At 51.2% G+C, this 20,292-nt stretch overlaps 7 protein-coding genes across 7 annotated transcripts; 2 read left to right on the top strand and 5 right to left on the bottom strand.

Moving 5' to 3' along the window:
* Positions 1-93: 93 nt before the first annotated feature.
* Positions 94-2,555, bottom strand: TGAM01_v205699 (hypothetical protein; the record flags this gene model as incomplete). Its single annotated transcript, XM_018801014.1, has 2 exons — positions 94-2,454; positions 2,541-2,555. The coding sequence occupies 2 exons, from the start codon at positions 2,553-2,555 to the stop codon at positions 94-96; spliced, it is 2,376 nt and encodes a 791-aa protein (XP_018665846.1).
* Positions 2,556-3,586: 1,031 nt separating this feature from the next.
* Positions 3,587-4,704, top strand: TGAM01_v205698 (40S ribosomal protein S3; the record flags this gene model as incomplete). Its single annotated transcript, XM_018801015.1, has 2 exons — positions 3,587-3,609; positions 3,933-4,704. 2 exons carry the CDS (start codon positions 3,587-3,589, stop codon positions 4,702-4,704), a joined length of 795 nt encoding a protein of 264 aa, XP_018665847.1.
* A 1,333-nt stretch (positions 4,705-6,037) lies between these two features.
* On the bottom strand, positions 6,038-7,790 carry TGAM01_v205697 (hypothetical protein; the record flags this gene model as incomplete). Its single annotated transcript, XM_018801016.1, has 7 exons — positions 6,038-6,551; positions 6,621-6,912; positions 7,048-7,299; positions 7,358-7,448; positions 7,551-7,576; positions 7,645-7,688; positions 7,777-7,790. 7 exons carry the CDS (start codon positions 7,788-7,790, stop codon positions 6,038-6,040), a joined length of 1,233 nt encoding a protein of 410 aa, XP_018665848.1.
* A 3,882-nt stretch (positions 7,791-11,672) lies between these two features.
* Positions 11,673-14,156, bottom strand: TGAM01_v205696 (hypothetical protein; the record flags this gene model as incomplete). Its single annotated transcript, XM_024549686.1, has 4 exons — positions 11,673-11,695; positions 11,763-12,191; positions 12,252-12,957; positions 13,014-14,156. 4 exons carry the CDS (start codon positions 14,154-14,156, stop codon positions 11,673-11,675), a joined length of 2,301 nt encoding a protein of 766 aa, XP_024405544.1.
* An 890-nt stretch (positions 14,157-15,046) lies between these two features.
* On the top strand, positions 15,047-16,822 carry TGAM01_v205694 (hypothetical protein; the record flags this gene model as incomplete). Its single annotated transcript, XM_018801018.1, has 5 exons — positions 15,047-15,049; positions 15,109-15,552; positions 15,613-15,806; positions 15,863-16,664; positions 16,733-16,822. The coding sequence occupies 5 exons, from the start codon at positions 15,047-15,049 to the stop codon at positions 16,820-16,822; spliced, it is 1,533 nt and encodes a 510-aa protein (XP_018665850.1).
* A 507-nt stretch (positions 16,823-17,329) lies between these two features.
* On the bottom strand, positions 17,330-18,559 carry TGAM01_v205695 (kynurenine 3-monooxygenase; the record flags this gene model as incomplete). The annotated part of the gene is made up of 1 exon (XM_018801019.1): positions 17,330-18,559. The coding sequence occupies one exon, from the start codon at positions 18,557-18,559 to the stop codon at positions 17,330-17,332; it is 1,230 nt and encodes a 409-aa protein (XP_018665851.1).
* Positions 18,560-19,514: 955 nt separating this feature from the next.
* On the bottom strand, positions 19,515-20,222 carry TGAM01_v205693 (acetyltransferase; the record flags this gene model as incomplete). The annotated part of the gene is made up of 3 exons (XM_024549685.1): positions 19,515-19,616; positions 19,686-19,751; positions 19,812-20,222. 3 exons carry the CDS (start codon positions 20,220-20,222, stop codon positions 19,515-19,517), a joined length of 579 nt encoding a protein of 192 aa, XP_024405543.1.
* Positions 20,223-20,292: the final 70 nt, after the last annotated feature.

Raw genomic sequence — 20,292 nt, 5'->3', positions numbered from 1 at the left:
GATTGTACGCGGCCGTTTATAGTGGTGATATACGGTGTTTGCTTTCACCTTAATCTCATAAGGTGCCGGGTCTTGGTCCGAAAACACGACGTCCTAAGTCATCTCTCGCATCTCTTGTTCGCGAGAAATGGATGCCGCAGCCGAGTGCTCGGGAACAGGCTCGGCGGCACGTCCGAAATTGGACATGACAGCTTTGCTAATGTTCAAACCAGCGATGCCATCGCGAAGAGCGGCGAATGCACCCATCCCGTCCGCAGACACGCTGTGTTGCAGAGCGGCTTGCCTGTCTTCAGGAGTCAGGATGCCATGCGCAGTCTCTGTTGGTGAAATGACCGACTGGCTGGCCGAAAGACTCGGGGGCTGTGGGCTCGGAGCCGACGACGCCGATCGCGATGCCGGGCGCGATGCCGGGTCCTCTGGAACCTCTGTTGCTTGGACAACGCTAGGGTAGCTCAAAGTTGAGGTAGCAGCCTCTCTGTCGCTCTCAGCAATGGCGGCAGCGTTGAGTGCACCGTTCATCTCGTCCTCTGTCCGGCCGAAAAGCTGATGCCACCAGCGAATTTCTTTGAGCCTTGGCAAGATGATACGCTCCTTGCCCTTGACATGATCATCAACGGTAGGGTCGTAATCAGGATTCGTGAATTCGGGCCTTCGACACAGGAAGTAGTCCCACACGGATGCCGTCTTCTGCGCCACCTCTGCAGTTTTCCTCTGTTTCTCCGAGTTGTACAAAAACGTTCCGTATTGGCAAGAGTGCAAATGATAGAGCAGACGGCGGAGGAAACGTTCATTGAACTCAAAGCGCGTCGGGTTCTGCCGCAGCAGCTGGTACATGCAGTCGAGGAACTGGTGGAAGACTGGACTGATCATCTTCTGCACAGTGGCTTCTTCGTCGACTACTTGGCCGCTGGCGGTTTCGCCCATGGTGGCCAAGTCGGCGTCATCTTTGTTGGAGCTGAAAAGACGCTTCGCACCGCTGATGACATTTTGAAAGGCATCGCTGCGGCCGTCATTCTCCCCGGGCTGGACCTTTAATCCCGCGAATGCGTCTTTCTGGATGGTGAACCAGTCCTCGGAATTGAGGTGGCCGGAACGCAGCCTAAACATGTATCCAAACGACAACCAGTCCTTTTCAATGAGGACAATGAACCCATCAATGGTGCGGTAGTAAGGATCCAGCATGATCTGGGCGAGGGCGCTGAGCTGACTGGTACGATCCCAGCCATCCGAGCAGTGGATCAAGACGTGCGAATGCTTGATGCCTACTTGACGAGCGATGATAGCGGTTCCATCAAGAATGTCGTGAATATGTTTTAGCCAGTTGCTATTCTGCAGCAGATCGCGATTGGGGGGTAGAGGAGATATGTCGGCATCCTTGAGCGCATCGACCACCTTGAGCAATGAGCTTCGCATAATATGAATATTGTCAATGTTCAGGAAAATCTTTTCTGCGAATCTGTACTTGTCCATGGGTTCCGAGCCCATCCCCTGGGCCTGGTTCAAGATGGCATTGATTGTGGGGCGGGCATCGACAATCAGATTGTTCTGCTGAGCGCCATAGATGAGCCGCTTGCCTGTCTTGTCGTCGTAAATGGCCGTGGACTTGGAAATGAGCTCGTCCTCGTATCGCTCCTTGTCTGACAGCTGAGTCTCCAGCATAACAGTGCTATTGAACATATCCGTCTGGCTCGACATCGGCGACGGGTCCTCGGAACTTCCACTTCCATTATTCGTAAGAGCTGAAAAGGACGCAGCCACGAGCTTCTCATCTTGAACATTGGTCCTCCGGGTGATGCCTGCCAGCGGCTGAGAGCTCCTGGTAATGGAGCAGTTGTTTACCGGGTGGAGATATGTGAGAGCCGGGATCCGATTTCTCGAGCGGTACTCCTTGGCATATTTGAGGACATTATCAGAAATCTTGGATGGTACTACGAGAACTGCCGGATAGGTATCGCATAAGCTATAGTCGTGGTTGATGTTTGTGATCCTCCAGCCCTTGTCCGGCAGCTTTTCGCTGATGCCTTGTCGGCGAAACTCTGCCTTGGGATCGTAGATGTTCCAGCCATCGACCTCTCTCTCCATCTTAGGGGGCTTATGGCTAAAAGCAAAAAGGTTCCGAACGGTCCCAAGTTTACAGGTGCGGCACTTGATGTGGTCGTAGGCTTCTCTCGCGATCTCCGTAGTGGTGAAGTTGAAGGTGATGTAAGTGAAGTCTCGGCATTGGATGCGTATCGACGGGGCCTGACGGGATGACGGAGGCGTCGGCCGGAACGTGCAGTGCGAGAGCATGGGATACGTGATCCATCGCTCCCGCTTCCTTTGCGGTTGCGCGGGCTCTTGTTCATTCTGTGCTGGCGACGGGATAACTGCGCTGAAGATCATGTGGAAGTCGGTCAGGGTCAGCGTGCCGGTGGCTGTTTGGCCGCCGTTGATGCCCTGGACATGCTCGATAATCTGCAAAGGTCCTTACGTCAGGACAGGTGATTCGCGCCTCGTCAAAGAGCTGCAAGTAGCAGAGCTGCGGCATGAGAAGCACATACCTTCTTTGCCTCCATCGTGATTAATCCAGCCGTCTTTGGAGGCTATAGGAGCTGTGGTAGACGTTGAAGCGGAGGTTGCCGGGCTCGTCACGAAAGCGTCATATAACAGCTTGTATAATTATAAATCATATAAAGAAAGAAGGCGTATCGTGTCGTAAAGAGAAATGAAAAGAGTTGCGGTGGCACAGTAACTCAACAGAAACAGCGAACGGCGGTGCAGAAGCTCAGCTTTGTTGGGAGCAGCAGTGACTGCGTGACTAGGCAAAAAGAAGACGATCGATCGAAGGATGGCGAGGAAGCGATGCTTTGGCCGAGGAGCGTCGAGTCTCTGATTTCTTAATGCCGCCAGAACGCAGAGAGTCACCAACAGGCCGCGCCGTCGCAGAGCATTGCAACCGCCACAGCAATTGCCAGGAAGTCGTCGACCGTGGCCAGAGCCGGAGATGCAAGGCAAAAGAGACTGGCGATGATAAGCAGAGGAGCGTCGTCAGAAGGTCTCGAAGCGGCATCACAGGTCCAGGCTCAGCAGGGCCGATGCTGGCGGGGCAGTTGCTGGGGGCGGGGCTCTGGCTTGGGGGCGCCCGAGCGAGCGTCAGGCGCGGCCATGGCGCTGGAGCAAGGGCCTACAGGGCTTGACCATAGCAGATCAGATGCTAGGAGAGCAGCAGTGTGGAGTGCTAAAAAGCGGCAGAGGGGAAAAGAAGCAGACGGCGGGACAGCGTCGGCAAATCGCCCAAACTGATTTTCCGGATTCTTCGTTACAGCGGGAACGAGTCCGCGCTAGCATTCCGCGAACTAGTGCCAGGTACGTACTCCTCGCTCAAAAAATTAGAGAAAAATAAAAAAAAAAGTCCCGGTTTAGGGCTCAACCCACACAAACGGCAAAATTGATTGAAGCGCCAAACCGCTCTCAGGGCCACTCACTTTCCAGCGAAGCTCCCCCCCAGCCCTCCAAGTGCCTCGTCTCTGGAAAACCCGCGAACTTTCTCCCCCTCTGCAACAAGACAGAATTTCTAGTCAACAGCAAGACTCGAAAATAATTCAAAATGTCCCACCCTGGTGCTCAGATGTGAGTGCAAAGCCGTCCTTTGATTACAGCCCCTCGTCATTATCGATACACACGCAGTTACGGCCCTGGCTCTTTTTCTATGTCGTTGGTGGTGATGATGGCATCAATTTGCTTCGTGGAGGAGGGATTGCGAAGATGAAAGAATGAGAGAGGAAGAGGAGGAAGGCATACAGAGAGCATTGGCTATGAGGAGCAGACAAAGAAGGACATATGAACGAAGAGCCAGGGTCGAATTGCCGTCTGCTCGATAAACGAACTGTCACCACCATGACCACCATAATCACCACTTTTTAACGTCTACATGTACTAACAATCTTGTCCAGCTCCAAGCGGAGAAAGTTCGTCGCTGACGGTGTCTTCTACGCCGAGCTCAACGAGTTCTTCCAGCGCGAGCTTGCTGAGGAGGGCTACTCCGGCGTCGAGGTCCGCGTCACTCCCACCGTCACCGACATCATCGTCCGCGCCACCCACACCCAGGAGGTCCTCGGCGAGCAGGGCCGCCGCATCCGCGAGCTCACCTCACTGATCCAGAAGCGATTCAAGTTCCCCGAGAACTCCGTCTCCCTCTACGCCGCCAAGGTCCAGAACCGCGGTCTCTCTGCCGTCGCCCAGTGCGAGTCTCTGCGCTACAAGCTGCTCAACGGCCTGGCCGTCCGCCGTGCCTGCTATGGTGTCCTGCGCTTCATCATGGAGTCCGGCGCCAAGGGCTGCGAGGTTGTCGTCTCCGGCAAGCTCCGTGCCGCCCGTGCCAAGTCCATGAAGTTCACCGACGGCTTCATGATCCACTCTGGCCAGCCCGCAAAGGACTTCATCGACAGCGCCACCCGCCACGTCCTGCTCCGACAGGGTGTCCTGGGTATCAAGGTCAAGATCATGCGCGGCTCCGACCCCGAGGGCAAGGCCGGCCCCCAGAAGTCTCTCCCCGACGCCGTCACCATCATCGAGCCCAAGGAGGAGGCTGCTGTTCTCCAGCCCGTCAGCCAGGACTACGGTGCCAAGGCCGCCCAGGCCCAGGCCAGCCAGGATGCGCGAGTTGCCGAGCAGGAGGGTGCCGCTGAGGAGGAGGCCCAGCCCGCCGCTGAGGAGCAGCAGTAGGATGCTGACGGCGCAGCTGATGGGTGGTAAAAAATGGGTTGAAGGAGGGAGAGTTCTTTTTCTTTTTGTATGAGCATGATGAAGAGAGAAAGAAGAAACCAACAAAGATAGGAACGTTTGTTGTTGTGTAAGCGTGGATGATATCAAGCCACAAGGCAAAGGGATGGCGGTCAAACTTTAGGCGTCAATGAACATTTGCATCTGCTAAGGGCATGGAAAGGTTTCGTCTTGTTTTTTTAAAAACATGGTAGACAACATTAAGCCATACATTAAAAAAGTGAGACTTGAAAATCTTCCAAGTAAAAAACGGATCATTACCAAATCAAGTCACTCGCCTCGTACAGTAAACCAATGGTATATGTATGCGTAATACATCTATATATTTGTATATATAGGTAGGTAGCCAAAAAAAGGGGTTGAAAGAGTAAAGAGAAAGGGTATTGCAAGGCATCAGTCAGAGAGCCTCCTGGTACAAGTCAAAAGTGATAGTAATACACTTGCCACAAATCTCACCAACACAGGAACAAAAACATACTGAGAGAACTCTTTGTTTCCCTCTGTGCCTCTCAGTCTCCTTTTTTTTTCTTTGTTGTTCCCAAGGCCACAACAGCCCACTGTCTTCATTTCTTTCTTTTTCTACCTTGGCATCAACCAAAGAAAATGCTAACCAAAAAAAAAAAAAGATTCCAAAATATCGTACAACAGGAGCATGCTTTCAAATCCAGTTTCCTTTCCGATCAGTCATGTTTACCGTAAAATAAAAAGAAAATAAGCAATTAAGTTATCCCACACCCCGCACAGAACAACAAACAAACGCCGCTCCTCTAAGAGGAATAGAATAGCAAAAAGAGACGAAAAATAAGCTTGTAACCGGAAACCCCCCCTCCTTTTCACTTAGCTGCGGATGCTGCAGCTTTGCTCCCGATGTAGACGATAAAAAAGGAAACTTGACAACCAATGGGGAGGTGTGTTGAAAACCAGAAGAGAACAAGGAACAAGTACTTCGAAGCCGCCTGGGCTGATGAATTCTCCATATCTCCCTCTATCGGATTTTAAAGCGGCCGCAGTGGCTGAAACCTGCAAGCGCAGCTAGGATCCCTCTCCCTGGTCAGTGAAGACGTGACTTTCCCCTTTTGTTCCCTCCAGAAATGGCGTTGAAAGGCAATGTACAGATATGGTTGGCCACTCTGGGCTGACTGTTTGGTTCATCTCACAAGTGATGTGTGACAATGGCTGCGTGTATATCCATCATACTTCGATATCTCTCTGATGTATTCCATAGTTGTGATAGAAAAGAATAGAAAAGAAAAGTTGAGTGACAGAGTTCCCTAAACTACCTGTCGGCATCCTTTCGTGACTCAAGCTCAATGTCACTGCTGGTGTACTGCTTCTTGCCGTTTGCCGAGCCGTTTACCATGCCATTGGAGCCGTTCGCACCGTTAAGACGGCGGTCGTCGTCTTCGCTGTCGGCGAGGTCGGTGAGGCCGAAACCTGCGGCCTCCTCCTCATCGTAGGCCCGGATCAGGCCCTGTCTATCGCCGTGGAAGCTGCTCAGGCTGTGCCTCGAGGTATTTTCGCTCCTTCGGGATTGCATGCTGCGGCGAGTTTGAAAGCCAGAGATCATATCTGTGCCGGCAGCATCAAAGTCGCCTCGGTTCGCAGCCAGTCTCTGTCCGTGAGGATCTCCGCGAGAAAGGTTCAGCAAGTACACTCCAGTGAAGGTGACGAGGAAGCCGCAGAGCAATGAAAGTGTATTGACAGGGTCGGTCGTGTTGAAGCCGCTGAAGAGGATGAAGGAGGCGCAGAGTGTCGCCGTGGTGAATGTGACGTAGTAGAGCGGGTTGACACTAATGACATGGTTAGTGAGAGTCACCAAAACGTGGGAAGTAGAAAACAGCCGGCAGGTTTCGACTTACATGTTGGTCGGGAACGACGCGAGAGCCTTGTTAAAGTAGTTCATCTGCGTTAGGATGCAGACTGTCGTGAGAATCATAAAGACGTAGGTTGAAGGGTGCGAGAATTGGTTGTGGCCAGCGAATGTGAGCTTAAGAGCAATGCCAAAGGCCTTGACGGACATGACAGAGATGGAGCCGACGGTGGAGCAGATGGACAGGTAGATCAGGGCGTTTCGCCTGCCATAGACGGGGGCAATTCGGTAGATCATGAAGACGGCAAAAGCCACGACAGCAAAGGCATACAACAGGAAACCTGGTCATTGTCGTAGTTAGTCTTCCAAATCAGACCCAAATTCAGAGTATCCAAAGAGTTGGGGGGAATGGGAACATCAAAAGATGTTAAAAAAGGGAGGCAAGCTTCGGAGCAAGGCTTGTTGTTCGTTCGTACCTGGCTGGATGGCATATTGTAGAATTTCATCGACCGTCTCGATTTCCTCGTCGGGAGGGGCGTGCAAAACGATGATGACGGCACCGATCAGGCAAATAGCACTGCCCAGCTTTCCCAGCGTGCCAAGCTCCTCATCCAGGAAATAGGATCCCAGCACGGCGCCGATCAGGACACTGAGAGCTCCCAGAGGAGTCACCAGGATAGCCGGGGCAAAAGCGTAGGCTGCGAAGTTGCAGATTTCTCCGATGCCAACTGCAGAGAGGTGTTAGAAAGTGACTGTTCATATTCGACATCGGCGCCAGTTGCTCACGAGTTGCAATTCCTGCCCACCACATGGGGCTTTTCATGTATACAAATCCATCGCCTTCGAAGCCGTGTCGCTCTTCAGCTTGTAATAATCCCTGTGCACATTGTCAGCCGAGATGTTCTCGTCTATCGGTTAGGCCGGTTGAGCATCGTTTGCCGCTGAGAGCCGTCATGGGTCGCCGGAGAAAGAATCTGACCTTTTTGGTGATGACGAAACTGGTGCCTGCAGAGATGGGAGCGTCAGCAAAAGAATGACACGCTGCAAGAATCGCAGAGAGGATGAGGACGTACCAATGGCCAAGGCCGATGACATGGCCAACGCCAGGCCGATGTATCTAGACGCGATGGAGTCAGCGAATGGCATCCCACGACGAGCGCACCTCTCTCGTCCCCCAAAGAGGCCCCTTCTAAGCGAAAACGTACTTGTCCTCAATCATGCTGAGCGAGTGGTCTCTCAAATGATGAAGCGCGCGAGAGGGCCACGGAGTGTGTGGCGTCGGCGGAGTACGTTCTTCAGCGGCTCCCTGGACAAGGGGAGAGTCGCAAACGAGACAAAATGAGCGTGCGCAAGGACCAGACGGTAGCGAATGGAGGTTGTCGAGGAAGCAAGAAAGAAAGTCACAGAGACGGTTTGTGGTCGATCGGCTAAAGGCTTTGTGGCGACTCCACGGCGGGGGAAGGCTTGCGAGTAGCTTCGTTGGAGCAGGTCAGGCCTATCAAAAGCGCGAGGCTCGTCTTCGAGGCTGTCGTTGTCGCTGGCGTTCTTTGCTTTTTTGTCGTTGTAAAGGAGCAGCGTCGAGGGACTGTGCTAGAGTAGTGGCTTCGTGTCCCGCTATCTACTAGTATGTCGTACCAGATGCCTGTTGTACTGTCGTAATCCCAATTCCGTCTCTGGAAGGTAGCTTCGAAGTCAAGGAAAAAAAAAATCAAAGATGCAAATGCACCGCAGACGCAACGCCGAAGTTTGTCCTAAAGGAGAGGGAGGGGGAGAAGGAAAAAGGACCGGGCGATGATTGGCGCACAAAGGAGAGAGAGAAAAAGAAGGCAAGGGAAGGGAAAAAGGAACGATCGCGGATGTATTTTCTGGTGGCTTGTGGGTTTATTGGAGGAGGTCTGGCATCGAATGGGATGATTGGACTTTTGTTTTTGGCCTTGGGCCGTGTGTGGCGCTTGATCGGGGGGGTGGGCGAGCCTTGGGGAATGGGATGCGTGTCTCACCAGCGTCGTCCCGGGGCTTTTTAGCGGTTGCTGCTGCGTGGCTACAGGGCGCGGCATCGGTATCAGCGGGCCTGGACAGAGGCGCAATGCCCTGGAGCGCTAGCCGGGCTGGAGCACAGGTTGTGACGGGTACCTGAGGGGCTTTCTTACAGGGCGGGGAGGTAGAGACCTAAAAAAAGATGGACGGACTGAGGTTGCGGGTACATGGGGGAGGGTGTCGCGGCGAGGGATCCAACAGGTAGAGGCTACGTGCATGGATGGCGAGGGTACAAGCGGCAAGGCTTTGATGTATCACTTTACCACTAAAGCGTCTACTACGGTGCTGAACCCAGTGCAAAGGGCATTTGAAGCGCCCAGACGTGATGTGATACTGTACGTCCATATCTTTCCAAGCAAGGCGTGGAGGGGCGCCTTTTCGAGCCAAGCAATTTCATCACCTGCTGCCGGTAGATGCGCTGCTGTGGATCGCGGCGTCCTAAAACAAACGAGCCCCCTGTCGCGTCTGGCTTGTTTCATCGTCATCAGGCAATCTACTGCGGTCCCCATATCCATTTAGATTTGCCCAGCAGATGGCCAGCGATCTGCCCACTATTCGGCGACGACAAGGGTTGCTGCTGCTATTCGTTGATTCATTACGGCAAGGCTGGAGATATCAATCTCTTCTTGGCCTGGTTGGCTGCCTCATTCAACAAAATGATGGCGCTTCGTATTCGGGCAGTCGTGCAGCAGCAGCAGCAGCAGTTGACTCTGGGGTTGTGGGATTCAATACGAAATAGATGCAGGTACTGAATTTTACTGTATTGGGACTTGTAAATTGAGTGACACCGCACAGCCTCTCTGTTAGATCTGCTGAGCTCGAATAGGAAAGGCTGCGTCGCCAACTGAGCTGAAGTAGGAACTCGTACAAACAAGCCTTAGCCTTGTGTGCCCTATCAACGCGGTTAAAGACAGGACACGAAAAAACACGGTTGTCAAGTCTCGTAAATTCCGAAGGCCGGAGCGCAAAACGGCTCAAGATCCGCTTATCAACCGGAACGCGTGGGAAGAAGGGTTTTATTCAAACCCGCCGACGTCATGGGCCAGCTCTGTTCACAAGGTAGGGACTGTAGACCATCAGCCTCTAAATGGACTACAATTCAATATACTGTAGAGCTGCCTTTTCTATTGGCAGGTATCTACAACATAAACAGCTCTGTAGTCGCCTTCCTCTTTGCAATGCTAGTACTGCCAGTAAGTAGTAGAGCTAGTCAGATATCGACTACCGGCATCACGAGACTCGGACAGATGCCATCGTCTTAGACATTGAAAACATGCTGCGCCTCAATTGCCCCCGACAAAAGTCTCACGCCCGCTAAAATGCACGCAGGTCATGCAGACACGGAGTAAGAAATGTACCCATCAGCCCTGTAGGCCTATGACATGTACATGTAGGCAGTCAGCCTCTAAGGCAGGTCATCCATCAGCTTGCATTTCTCACTTGTTTGCATCTCGTCTGATCATACTACTACTTGCTGTAAATCCATTACTCGCAGCTAGCGATAGAACTTTAGCGGTACCCGTTGCCTCTCGCCCGCCCTGAATCGCTCGCTGTGGGGCCCTTTTCCAAGGATTTCACACAGTGCCAAGAAAGTGATCGACCTGCGCAATGCTTCAACCACTAGGGGCCCTTTTTCCTCCTGATCGATTGGGGATAAGATGTGCGGCGAGGGAAAACCAAGAAAAACTTCAAGCCCCTGGATAAGTGGAGTAGAGGACGCGCAAACACACGCCCCTTGTATTACGTACGCTTTATGTGCGAGATGTGATTCGCAGTCTTCTATAGAGACAGGCCAGCAGCAAAGATACCCGTACCGACCGTCACATGTAAGCCTGTTAAGGCCGCGGGTACGGGCAATATGTGCGTCAGTAACAGACTCGGGACACGGACAAAGTATTACGTTTCCTCTCAAAAGAGCGTATAATCAGACAAATTATTGGATATGCCATAGGCGCTGTTCTCAACCTGACAGAGAATTGCAAGGAGCAGGGAAACGCGTAACACTCTAACACCCAAAAAAAAGATTTTTTTTGCAAAATCAAAAGTCAAAAAGTAAATCTTCCGGCGCCGGGAGTCGAACCCGGATCGCCGCGGACCTTCATATTGAAAGCGCGGTATGCTAGCCACTACACCACGTCGGATGTTGTGTTGGACTCGGAATCCCGTGACCAACTGAGTTGAAAGCAGGGGACGTAATTGCTAGTCATAAACCATTGCTTTGAGTACTAACAACAAGCATCAACGCCATCAGCCTCAACATCGATTTCAAGGATATATCATCCATAAGTCATATCATGTCATGAAATTCCCGCTGATCTCTAAGATCCAATTCTGGCAACTCAATGTGTGCAATAAAGACATAAACAGACCTCTCCGTCCATAGAACTAAGCAATAATCTATACGCAGACATACTTGACCTTCTACTAGATAATACCGGAGCCCTATTTCCAAAACGCCAAAACATCCTTTGCGTGGCATCCTTTTTTCCTTCCAATGTCACGCCATAGTAGCCCTCCAGATATCTATTCTTTCTCCAGTGATTTAAGTGAAAAGCATATAGCTTACGCCAAATACTAATCTGGCTCTTAAATTCAAAGTATGTGATATCAAAGCCGCCGACCTTCATATGAAGAGAGAGCCAAGATAATAATGTTAAAGGGGAGGGGGAGAGAATAACAAGAATAATGAAAAGGTTCAAAAAAAAAAAGGAAGCTGATAAACAAGCTGATTGCTCGACGCCGACCCAAAAGCGAAGTCGCCTGCGGCTACATAGTCGTACAGTTTCGTATTGTTAGTATAGCCATTTAGGCCCCTACCTGGAATCCTGTCTTATTTTCAGTCAGAAGCGTGAAATATGCAATGGCGTGTCCTATGGTGCGTGTAGATAATCATCAGAGATTTTAAAATCCGTAAAATGTCACGCTGCTGACTGTGGTTAGTACTCCGTTACAAGAAATGGGCCATCTCGCCCTATCAGGATGGTCCAGACGTGGCTGCGACAATATGCATTTGGGGGGAACTTGGTCTCTCCTCGTTGTTAGTCTTGTCGGGCATGGAAAAAAATCATGGCCGACGGCGTTTGGCATCTGCCGAACAAAGAAGTTAGCATTTTTCCACCGCGTACTAAGCATAACAAGCTTCGCTTGGACTCACCTTGTTCGTCTTCCACGCCTTGTTCATCCTCGGTGCGACGCCGTTTTGGTAGGGCAGAGTCTGCACCGGCTATCTCGTCTTTGGCATCGTCAAGGGCGTCTAGATCATCTCTCCAGTCGATTTCAGGCATCTCATCTTCAAAGGCTAGATCCTCGTTGGTAATCTCTTCCAGCCCTTGGTCCGCGCCAATATCCAACAGGGCAGAGATGGCTTCTGCATTGTCGGCTAGTGTGTTGGTCGTGCCGGTTTCCGCCTCATTGGTGTTTATGAATTCGTCTACTGGATGCATAGCAAGCTGGTGTGAGTCTTCGTTGCCCCCTTCCACATGTGCCGTGGCCTCATATTGAATTTCAACTCCGTCATCTACCATAGCCTCCTGCATCTCGAGGTGGATGAACGGATTGGCGTCAGCGTCTTCATCTTCATCATCTGAATGTAGCTGGTTAGCATTCGGCAAAACAAACACCGTGAGAGGGATAGTGACCGTACCGTATGAATACGTTGCATCTGGCGCGTTATCGGCCTCTGCAGTTGCATTTGCATGCCCGGAATGATTTACGGGCTCTACAACCACAGCTTGAAGCTGTTCGTAGCTCTCTTCTGCATCATCACTATACTCCCCTTCTTGGTTCGCGTTCTCCTCAGCATCTCTGATGAAGTCTTCAGCCTCTGCCATGAAGTCTTCGCCGACATCTTCATCTTCCTCTTCCTCTTCCTCTTCTTCGTCCTCATACTGATCTGCAGATTCCACAGGTTGCTCCTCGGCGGCTGAAGTCTCCTCTTCATCCTCTTCCTCTTCTTCCTCATCTTCTTCTGAAGCCTCGGACTCTTCGGTATCGGCATCCGCACCTTCATTTTCTTCAATCTCATCATCATCTTCGGCGCTCTCATGAATTTCCGTAGCCTCGTTAGTTTCGCTATCTTCGCCATGATCATGATCATGCTCATGCTCGGCTTCAGCAAGGGCATGGTGGTGTGCAACCGGATTCTCAAAAAGATGAATCACTTCATCAAGCCCTCTTCCAGCCGCAGCGCTCTCAGCCAGAAAATCGAATCGTTTACTAGCGCTCGATCTCGTGAAGAGGTACGTGTATAGAGTTCGTGAGCTATCAGGATCTTGATTCTTTACTAGCAAGTCAAAGATCTCCAACACTTGTCGCAGCGTAATGCTTGTGAGCGTATTATGCGCTGTAGCCTATAGAAAAGTTAGTTTACTGCTTTTTCATCTGTGTGGCCCGATACTATACACACCTCTGCAAATTCGAGCCCAAGTTCATCAACTTGAAAGACAAGTTCATCTTGTGCGGAAATCTCATTCTCCAGCTCTGATCGTAATCCAACAAGCACTGATTCCATCGACTGATCCAAGACCGAAAGATCAGAAAAGAAACCCTCAGTTTTCGCTTGGGAAAAGAATGGAAATTCGTCTCCTTTGTATTGCACAGTGATTGCTGGGAAATCAGCTGCTTCTGAATCCTGCTCTTCTGCTTGCGATGGCGAATCGTCTTGATGATATGCCGGAGACGTCTTCTCTTCCGAAACTTCTACCACGGCGTCTGCATCATAGTCTGAGTCGGTAGCGTGAGAATGCTGCTCATATGCTGGCTGGTCTGGGTCATTCTCAGCGTGGTCATATGTAGCGACAGTGTCTTCAAAGTCAGCTGCGGATTCCTGTTCGCCATGCTTTTCTGCGTCATCTTCACCGTCATTCTCCCAGGTTATCTCATCTTCGTCATCTTTTGATGCTGGCTCTGGCACCTCGGAGCTACCAACGGGCGCTTCTGCTGGAGGAAGGCTAGCCGGCACCGCTGTGGTGGTACTGGCGACAATTTCTGCGGCAGTCATGTCGTCATTTGAGTGACCCTCGTGCACGCCACCGTTTGCATCGTCCGGCTTCTTGGGGGAACCTTGTGTAACTGTAGCATCTTCGTCTTCATAATCAATCTCATCTACAGCGTGCTCTGCCTCGGTACCAACTATGTCACCAGTATTTGCGTTTCCATGGCTCTCATGGAAGTCTTTTGCTTGCTCCGTTTCCAGAGCAGTATCTTTATCATGATGCGTCGAGGCGTACGCTTCCGAATCTTGGTGTGATTGCGCCACAGCTTCAGCGTGTTCAAAGCCCATGTCGCCCTGCGGGTGGCTCACTTCCGAAAGCTGGACTATCTCTTCGGCTTGTCCAACTTCGGTGTATCTCGAATCGGCGCCTTCCATGCCTTCAACTGGAAGTACGCGTTCTGGCGCACCCGAAGTGTGCTCATCTTGGTGAGATGAAAACTGCTCGCGGCTATGGTCCTCCGTTGTGTCGATATCGTAATCAATCAGATCCTCGTCCACATGCTCGTCGAATTTCATTGGCGGCGCCAAGTCGACATCCATATCGAGTTCTGCCATGGTGTGCCACGGCCTCAGAAGTACATCAACGGTCGAATAGACAGGTTATGAGAGTTCTGTCACAAGTGCTTCGGTCTAAGGGGGTCTGCAAGCAGATATATGGTCTTCCGTTATGCAATGACACCAAATATGGGTCTCGGAAGCTCTGGGATAGAAGTAGAAGGCGTTGCGCAGGAGCGAGAAGTGGATTTGCCGTGTTACGCCACGCACGATATAGTGTTTGCCGGCTGTTTATTGCGAGTGTGAGAGCAACACATTGATGTTCAGGGGAAAAGAATAAGGACAATAGAATCGGGCGACACGAGAAACGCGTCGTACGGAGCCTGAACAGGAGAGGATGGTCCGTATTCGCGGTGGCGTGGAGAGATGGAATATGGTGAAGCTTCACGGCTGAGGCTAAATGAATGCGACAACATTCTTTCAGCGAAAACAGCGAGCTTTGAGACCAGCTGGCCCACACGTGAGGAGAGCTGCCTAAACCAGGCTTAGTGCGCTGTGATTAGCCCAAGAGCAGAAACGGGGCGAGCGGACGTTGAAAAAGTAGACAGTACTTGGGTTTTGGGACTTAATGTCGAGAGGCTTTTAGGTTCTAAGTACCTCAAGTCAAGCATACAAGTACTGAGTACTCTATAGCCCATCTTCTTGAATGGACTTTACATGGAAGCATGTCCAAAATATTGTAGCGTATACCTGTGCCCCTCGGCCAGCTCTCAGCAGCAGAGCCCCTCCACCGAAGCCAACACGTGACGCCGCTTTTCTGGGCCAGCGCAGTAGCCTCGTCACTGAAGCAGCTCCTGAGTTAGACGTGGCTCAATTGAACCCTCTGGCCGACGCTGACCATCCCACCAAAGCCTCACTTCCACGGCACTTCAGCGCTTTCTACTGCCAAAATGGTGCGCACACAGCTCCAGAACGATGCGTGCAGTATCATTGACCGCTAACTGTGAACCAGGTTGTCCTTGCGGCCTCAGTTTGCACCCGAGGCGGGAAAGCTGTCCTCTCCAGGCAGTTTCGAGAGATGCCCAGATCCCGCATCGAGGCCCTCCTTGCATCGTTTCCCAAGCTCGCAGACAGCGGCACGCAGCACACGATCGTCGAGCAGGACAATGTGCGATTCGTTTACCAGCCTCTCGACGAGCTCTACATGGTGCTCATCACCAACCGCCAGTCCAACATCCTCCAAGACATCGATTCGCTACACCTGTTTGCCCAGGTGGTGACGAGCACCTGCAGGGCTCTGGACGAGAGAGAAATTGTCCGAAATGCCTACGAGCTTCTCAGCGCATTCGACGAGCTGGTTACTCTTGGCTACCGAGAGAACTTGACCATCAGCCAGATCAAGACCTTCCTGGAGATGGAGAGTCACGAAGAGCGCATCCAGGAGATCATTGCACGGGTATGGATCCTACTCTGTTTCCGCCATGACGGGCCGAGATACTAACATGAACCGATGTAGAATAAAGAGCTCGAGGCCACGGAAGAGCGGAAACGCAAGGCGAAGCAATTGGAGATGCAGCGCAAGGAGTCGGCGAGAAGTGGTCGCCCCGCCGCGCCACGCACACCTGTCTATCCTACATATACTCCTCCCTCCCAACCAAGTGCCAGCGCCTTTGACTCATACGAAGCCGAAAAGAACAAGACATTCAACAAGTGCGCACCGCTAACCTGCTCCGTTTGCTCTGCGAAAATGCTAATTGGTTTGACAGGCCGTCTACGCTCAAGGCGAAGGGTATGCAGCTCGGCAAGAAGTCAAAGAACACCGACATTTTCGAAAAGGTCCGAGGTGAGCTTGGCGCCGGAGCTGACGATGCTCCTCTTATCACCCCTACACCTGCGGCGGCCGCTGAGCCAGAGCCACGCATGTCATCCACCCTGGACCGGGACGCTATTCATGTCACAATTGCCGAGACGATAAGTGCCAAGCTCTCAAGAGAGGGCGCAGTCAACTCGATTTCAGTCAACGGAGACCTTACGCTGCGAGTTTCGGACCCAAGCCTAGCCAAACTCAAGCTCGGCCTGCATGCCGTTCCATCGCATGGCGCCCAGTTCCGCCCTCACCCGAACGTGGACCGCAACCTCTTCAACAGCTCCAAGATTCTGCAAATGAGCAACAGTGCTCGAGGATTCCCCATCAACCAAGGAGTTGGACTGCTGCGATGGAGAGCTTCGCCAAAGGCAGACGACGCAAGCGCATGCCCCATCACCTTCACTGTCTGGATCAACAAGGATTCCGACAAGTACAACATCACAGTCGAATACGAGTTGACAGGTGGCGATGCCCTGCGCGATGTCAGCGTAATCATTCCTTACCAGGGAAGCGAACCTATTGTTTCCAGCTTCGATGCTTCCTACGAAGTGTCTGGAGACTCCTTGGAGTGGAATATTGGCTCGGTCGATGACGAGAACCCTAATGGATCATTTGAGTTTGAAGCCGAAAGCAACGATGAGAATGACTTCTTCCCCATGACTGTTCGTTTCAACAAGACAACACCGTTCGTGGACGTTGATGTAAGTTGCATATCACATCCAACACTGTGCTGGGCCAAAAGAATTATTGTCACTAACAAATGTCTTAGGTCACATCCGTTTCTTTGCTTGACGAAAACGAGGAGGTCACATTCTCCAAAGACGTCAGGTCTACGGCAGACAACTATTTGATTGAGTAGATGACTAGAGAGATATAATACTAGAAGCGTGGATTGCTTTTTTTCTTTTTCAAATTATTCATGGGGATTTATAAAATGGGAGGCCTTGGCGCCTGGTGGCTCTCTCCGGGAATGTGTAGAAGAGATAATGCTTCAAATGATGATGTGATGCAAAAAACCTATTCCAAAGGAATCTATGTGTCGTTGAAAATGGATATTAGTGCGGTGGCCAAGATGAAACTGCAACAGGGTCCTTGGTTACGCCAAAAGCGACCATGCAAAGGTCTTGCTTATTTTGTTTCCATTACTTTCGAGCATTAGGGATGTCCCAGTATATATTCATTTGCTAAGTTATGCGGCTATCGGTCGAACCAGCAGGTGAGTCCAAACACCCACTGAGACAATTTTGGCATGAGGCAGAATTAAAGCACATATTCACTCATAACAGTTGGAAATTAAAACTTCAGGTAAACTAATAGAGCTAAAGACAGGCTAGGTTCAATTTTCACGCTTGGGAAAAACAGGCAATCAGCTTGCCCACTCGGCGATCATCTTTTCGAAATCAACATCATATAACCAATCCAAGTCAAACGGTTCAAAGTTGCCAGCTTTGACTGCATCGGGCAGTCGTCTGTTGTTCACCTTGTCGTTCAGGTCCAATACTCTGTCCACACGCGCCTGTCTACCCAACTGCCAGTTCTTCAACGCTTTACCGATCCGCGCAGCGTCTTCCTTGCCGTCTTCTGACTCCTTCTTCTGTTGCACTTTGGCGACTATGCCGGCAAACGTATACACGTCTTCAAAGGCTTGGTTTACGCCTTGGCCGGCGGTTGGAGGGATCGCATGAGCTGCGTCGCCGAGGATCACGACACGACCTTTGGCCCAGGTATCCAGCTTGGGGACAACGTAGAAGGGCCACAAGTTGATGCTTTTGAGCGGGATGTTGGACACGGCATTGGCCACGATGGGAGGGAAGTCGGCGCTGCCCTCGCGCAGAAAATCAACACACCAAGCCTTGTTGTTTAACAACTCGTCCCATCCCGCGCGGTCATACTCGCTCTCAAGACGCTTTGGCTTTCCGATGAAGACTTCTGAGCCGTCAGCGAGCTGCGGAGCAATGACAAAGGCCCCGTGCTTGGGGCTCATGATTGTCACGGGCAGCGGGTAGTTGGGCTCTGCTTGAAGTTGCGCGCGAGGCACGGCGGCGGTAACGCCAATCATGTTTGTGAATTTGGGAGTGAGATCCGGGTATAGGTGCTTGCGGACGCGGGAGTGAATGCCATCGGCTCCGACGAGGAGCTTTGCGCTGGCGGTGGATCCGTCGGCAAAGGTCCAAGTAACAGAAGTGGAAGATTCTGAGACGACATGGTCAAACTTCTTTTGGAACTCGACGGGGATGCCGGCCTCGCGGACCATGGTCACGAGGACGTTGATGAGCTCGTAACGGTAGATGCGGACAGCTTTGAAGCCGTGTCTTTCCTGGGAGCCAAAGTCGAAGTCATCAACTGGCGTGTCGTCATCGGAATGGAAGTAGAGCTTCTCGAAGTGATGGCCCAGGGGGGCGATATTTTTGTATACGCCTAGGGCGTCGAGGATCTTGAGTGCGTTGGGGGAGAGCATGAGGGCGCCTCCGATGTCGAGAGACGCCTCGCGGGACTCGTAGATGGTGCAGGGGATGTTTTGGCGGTGGAGGGCGAGGGCAAGGGTGAGGCCGGAGAGGCCTGCGCCGATGATGGCGATGCCAGATGGGGTGGACATTGTGTGAGGCTTTGGTGGTGAGATGGAAAGAGTGGATGAACGTTGCTGTGACGAGTATCTGTTATATCGGACGTATAAAGGCGAATACTGCTGTATTTTGTAGCTGGTGTTGCTGGTGTTATTGAAAGTATAAGTTTTGATGGCTTGAGGGATTGTTTGAAGACTAGCTGATATATATATATACATAGAGCGACCATACCTAGGCAGGTATCAACGTCATCTCGTAAAGGATCATGGCCTCGCCAGTCAAGCAATCCTTCGGACTTCCGACGTCCAATCCAATGTCCAAACGGTGAATCAGCCTTGTGGCGAGTCAGCCGCTTCTGCAAGCTAGCTAAAGCCAACGTCAAAGTTAGGCCGATGGCTATCAGTTAACCGTGGCTGCAAGTCGGCCAATCAATTTAATTTAAATTCAAGTGAACGGTAAGGAAAATAATGTTATTAGAGTCTATATCTAGCTAAAGCTTTTACATCTTGTCTTTCTATATTTTTGAGTTATAATTTAGATCATGGCGGTCTTTGATCACAGGCGATATCTTGAGTATAGCTGATCGAATAAGGTAGCTTGGTAGCCCGTCTCGGCCGGGACATCTGCCCCACTCGGCCGAGTGAGCTAAACCGGACCTGAATCAGGCCGCCTCGAACCGAGCAAACCAGTGAGGTTGAAGGGGCTGAGACGAAGGATTCATGCAAGAAAATGTAGAATGAGTTTGTCAGATTCAAAGGAGATGTTGTTCGTATTTCCGACGGGTTTGGGGGAGGAATGGGCGCCAATGGAGCGATTAGAGGATAATAGGCCGAATGCTGCCTTTGACTACGTAGGTACGCGCGTTGCACTTTCCGATGACATATAATTTGTAAACTTGCGATATTCTTCTGGAGTCTTAGAAGTTCTATCTCTTTCATTCTTCAAATAATGTCTTTCTCTATGATAAAACTGAGTAACAAATGCTTATCAAGCTCCCGGCACGGGCGCTATTAATTGCTTATAGAAGAATGCGCCATCCTTTAGCGAGCCGTCAGTCGGCGAGATGCCATAGTTGGGGACCGTTCCCATCTGGAAAAGAAAAAAAAAAAAGGTTAATGCAAAGACCAAACATTCATGAAAGAACATTAAGAGAGTTACCAAAATATAGCCCCGGCGAGGATACAAGTATTTTTCGGCTGTTGAGCCAATGTCCGTAGATAGCAGCTGCGCAGGCACATGTAAGATTTACAGCCAACAAAGATAATATCCGACTTTTCAACTTACTAGCAGTGTTCTTTTCTCTTCTTTCGCAATCTCTTCCAGCGCATCAATCAGTTTGCTTGCCAATCCTCTACGGCGGTACTTTGGCGACACCATCAACATCTCCAAATCACCCCGGAAGGGGCCCGTATCTGCTTCCGGCATGCCCAACTCCACAATACCGGCAATGTCAGTTTCCTGCTGGCCATCCGAGGATGTCAATGCAATCAAGGTGATTCTATGACCGGTGGGGATTTGGGAAAGACGAGCTTTCCAAAAAGCTTCCATTTTCTGGCGCTTTTCGAGAGCGAATGGCGGATGGAAGCGCAGCAGGGCACCGTCAGACTCGATACAGTCAATGTGCATTTGGATTATGGCAGGGAGGAATTTGTCGTGTTCAGAGGGGGAGAAGCGGACGATGTTGATTTGTTCCATGATGAGAATATTGGCTATTTGGTGTTTATTAATTGAATAGAAAGTGGTTGCAAGTAAAATGAAGACAAGA

Source organism: Trichoderma gamsii (genome assembly GCF_001481775.2).
Source record: "Trichoderma gamsii strain T6085 chromosome Unknown Scaffold_18.2, whole genome shotgun sequence".
NCBI classification, from domain to species: domain Eukaryota; kingdom Fungi; phylum Ascomycota; class Sordariomycetes; order Hypocreales; family Hypocreaceae; genus Trichoderma; species Trichoderma gamsii.
The sequence above is the reverse complement of the archived record's forward strand: the minus strand, read 5'-3'. Positions and strand labels throughout refer to the sequence as shown.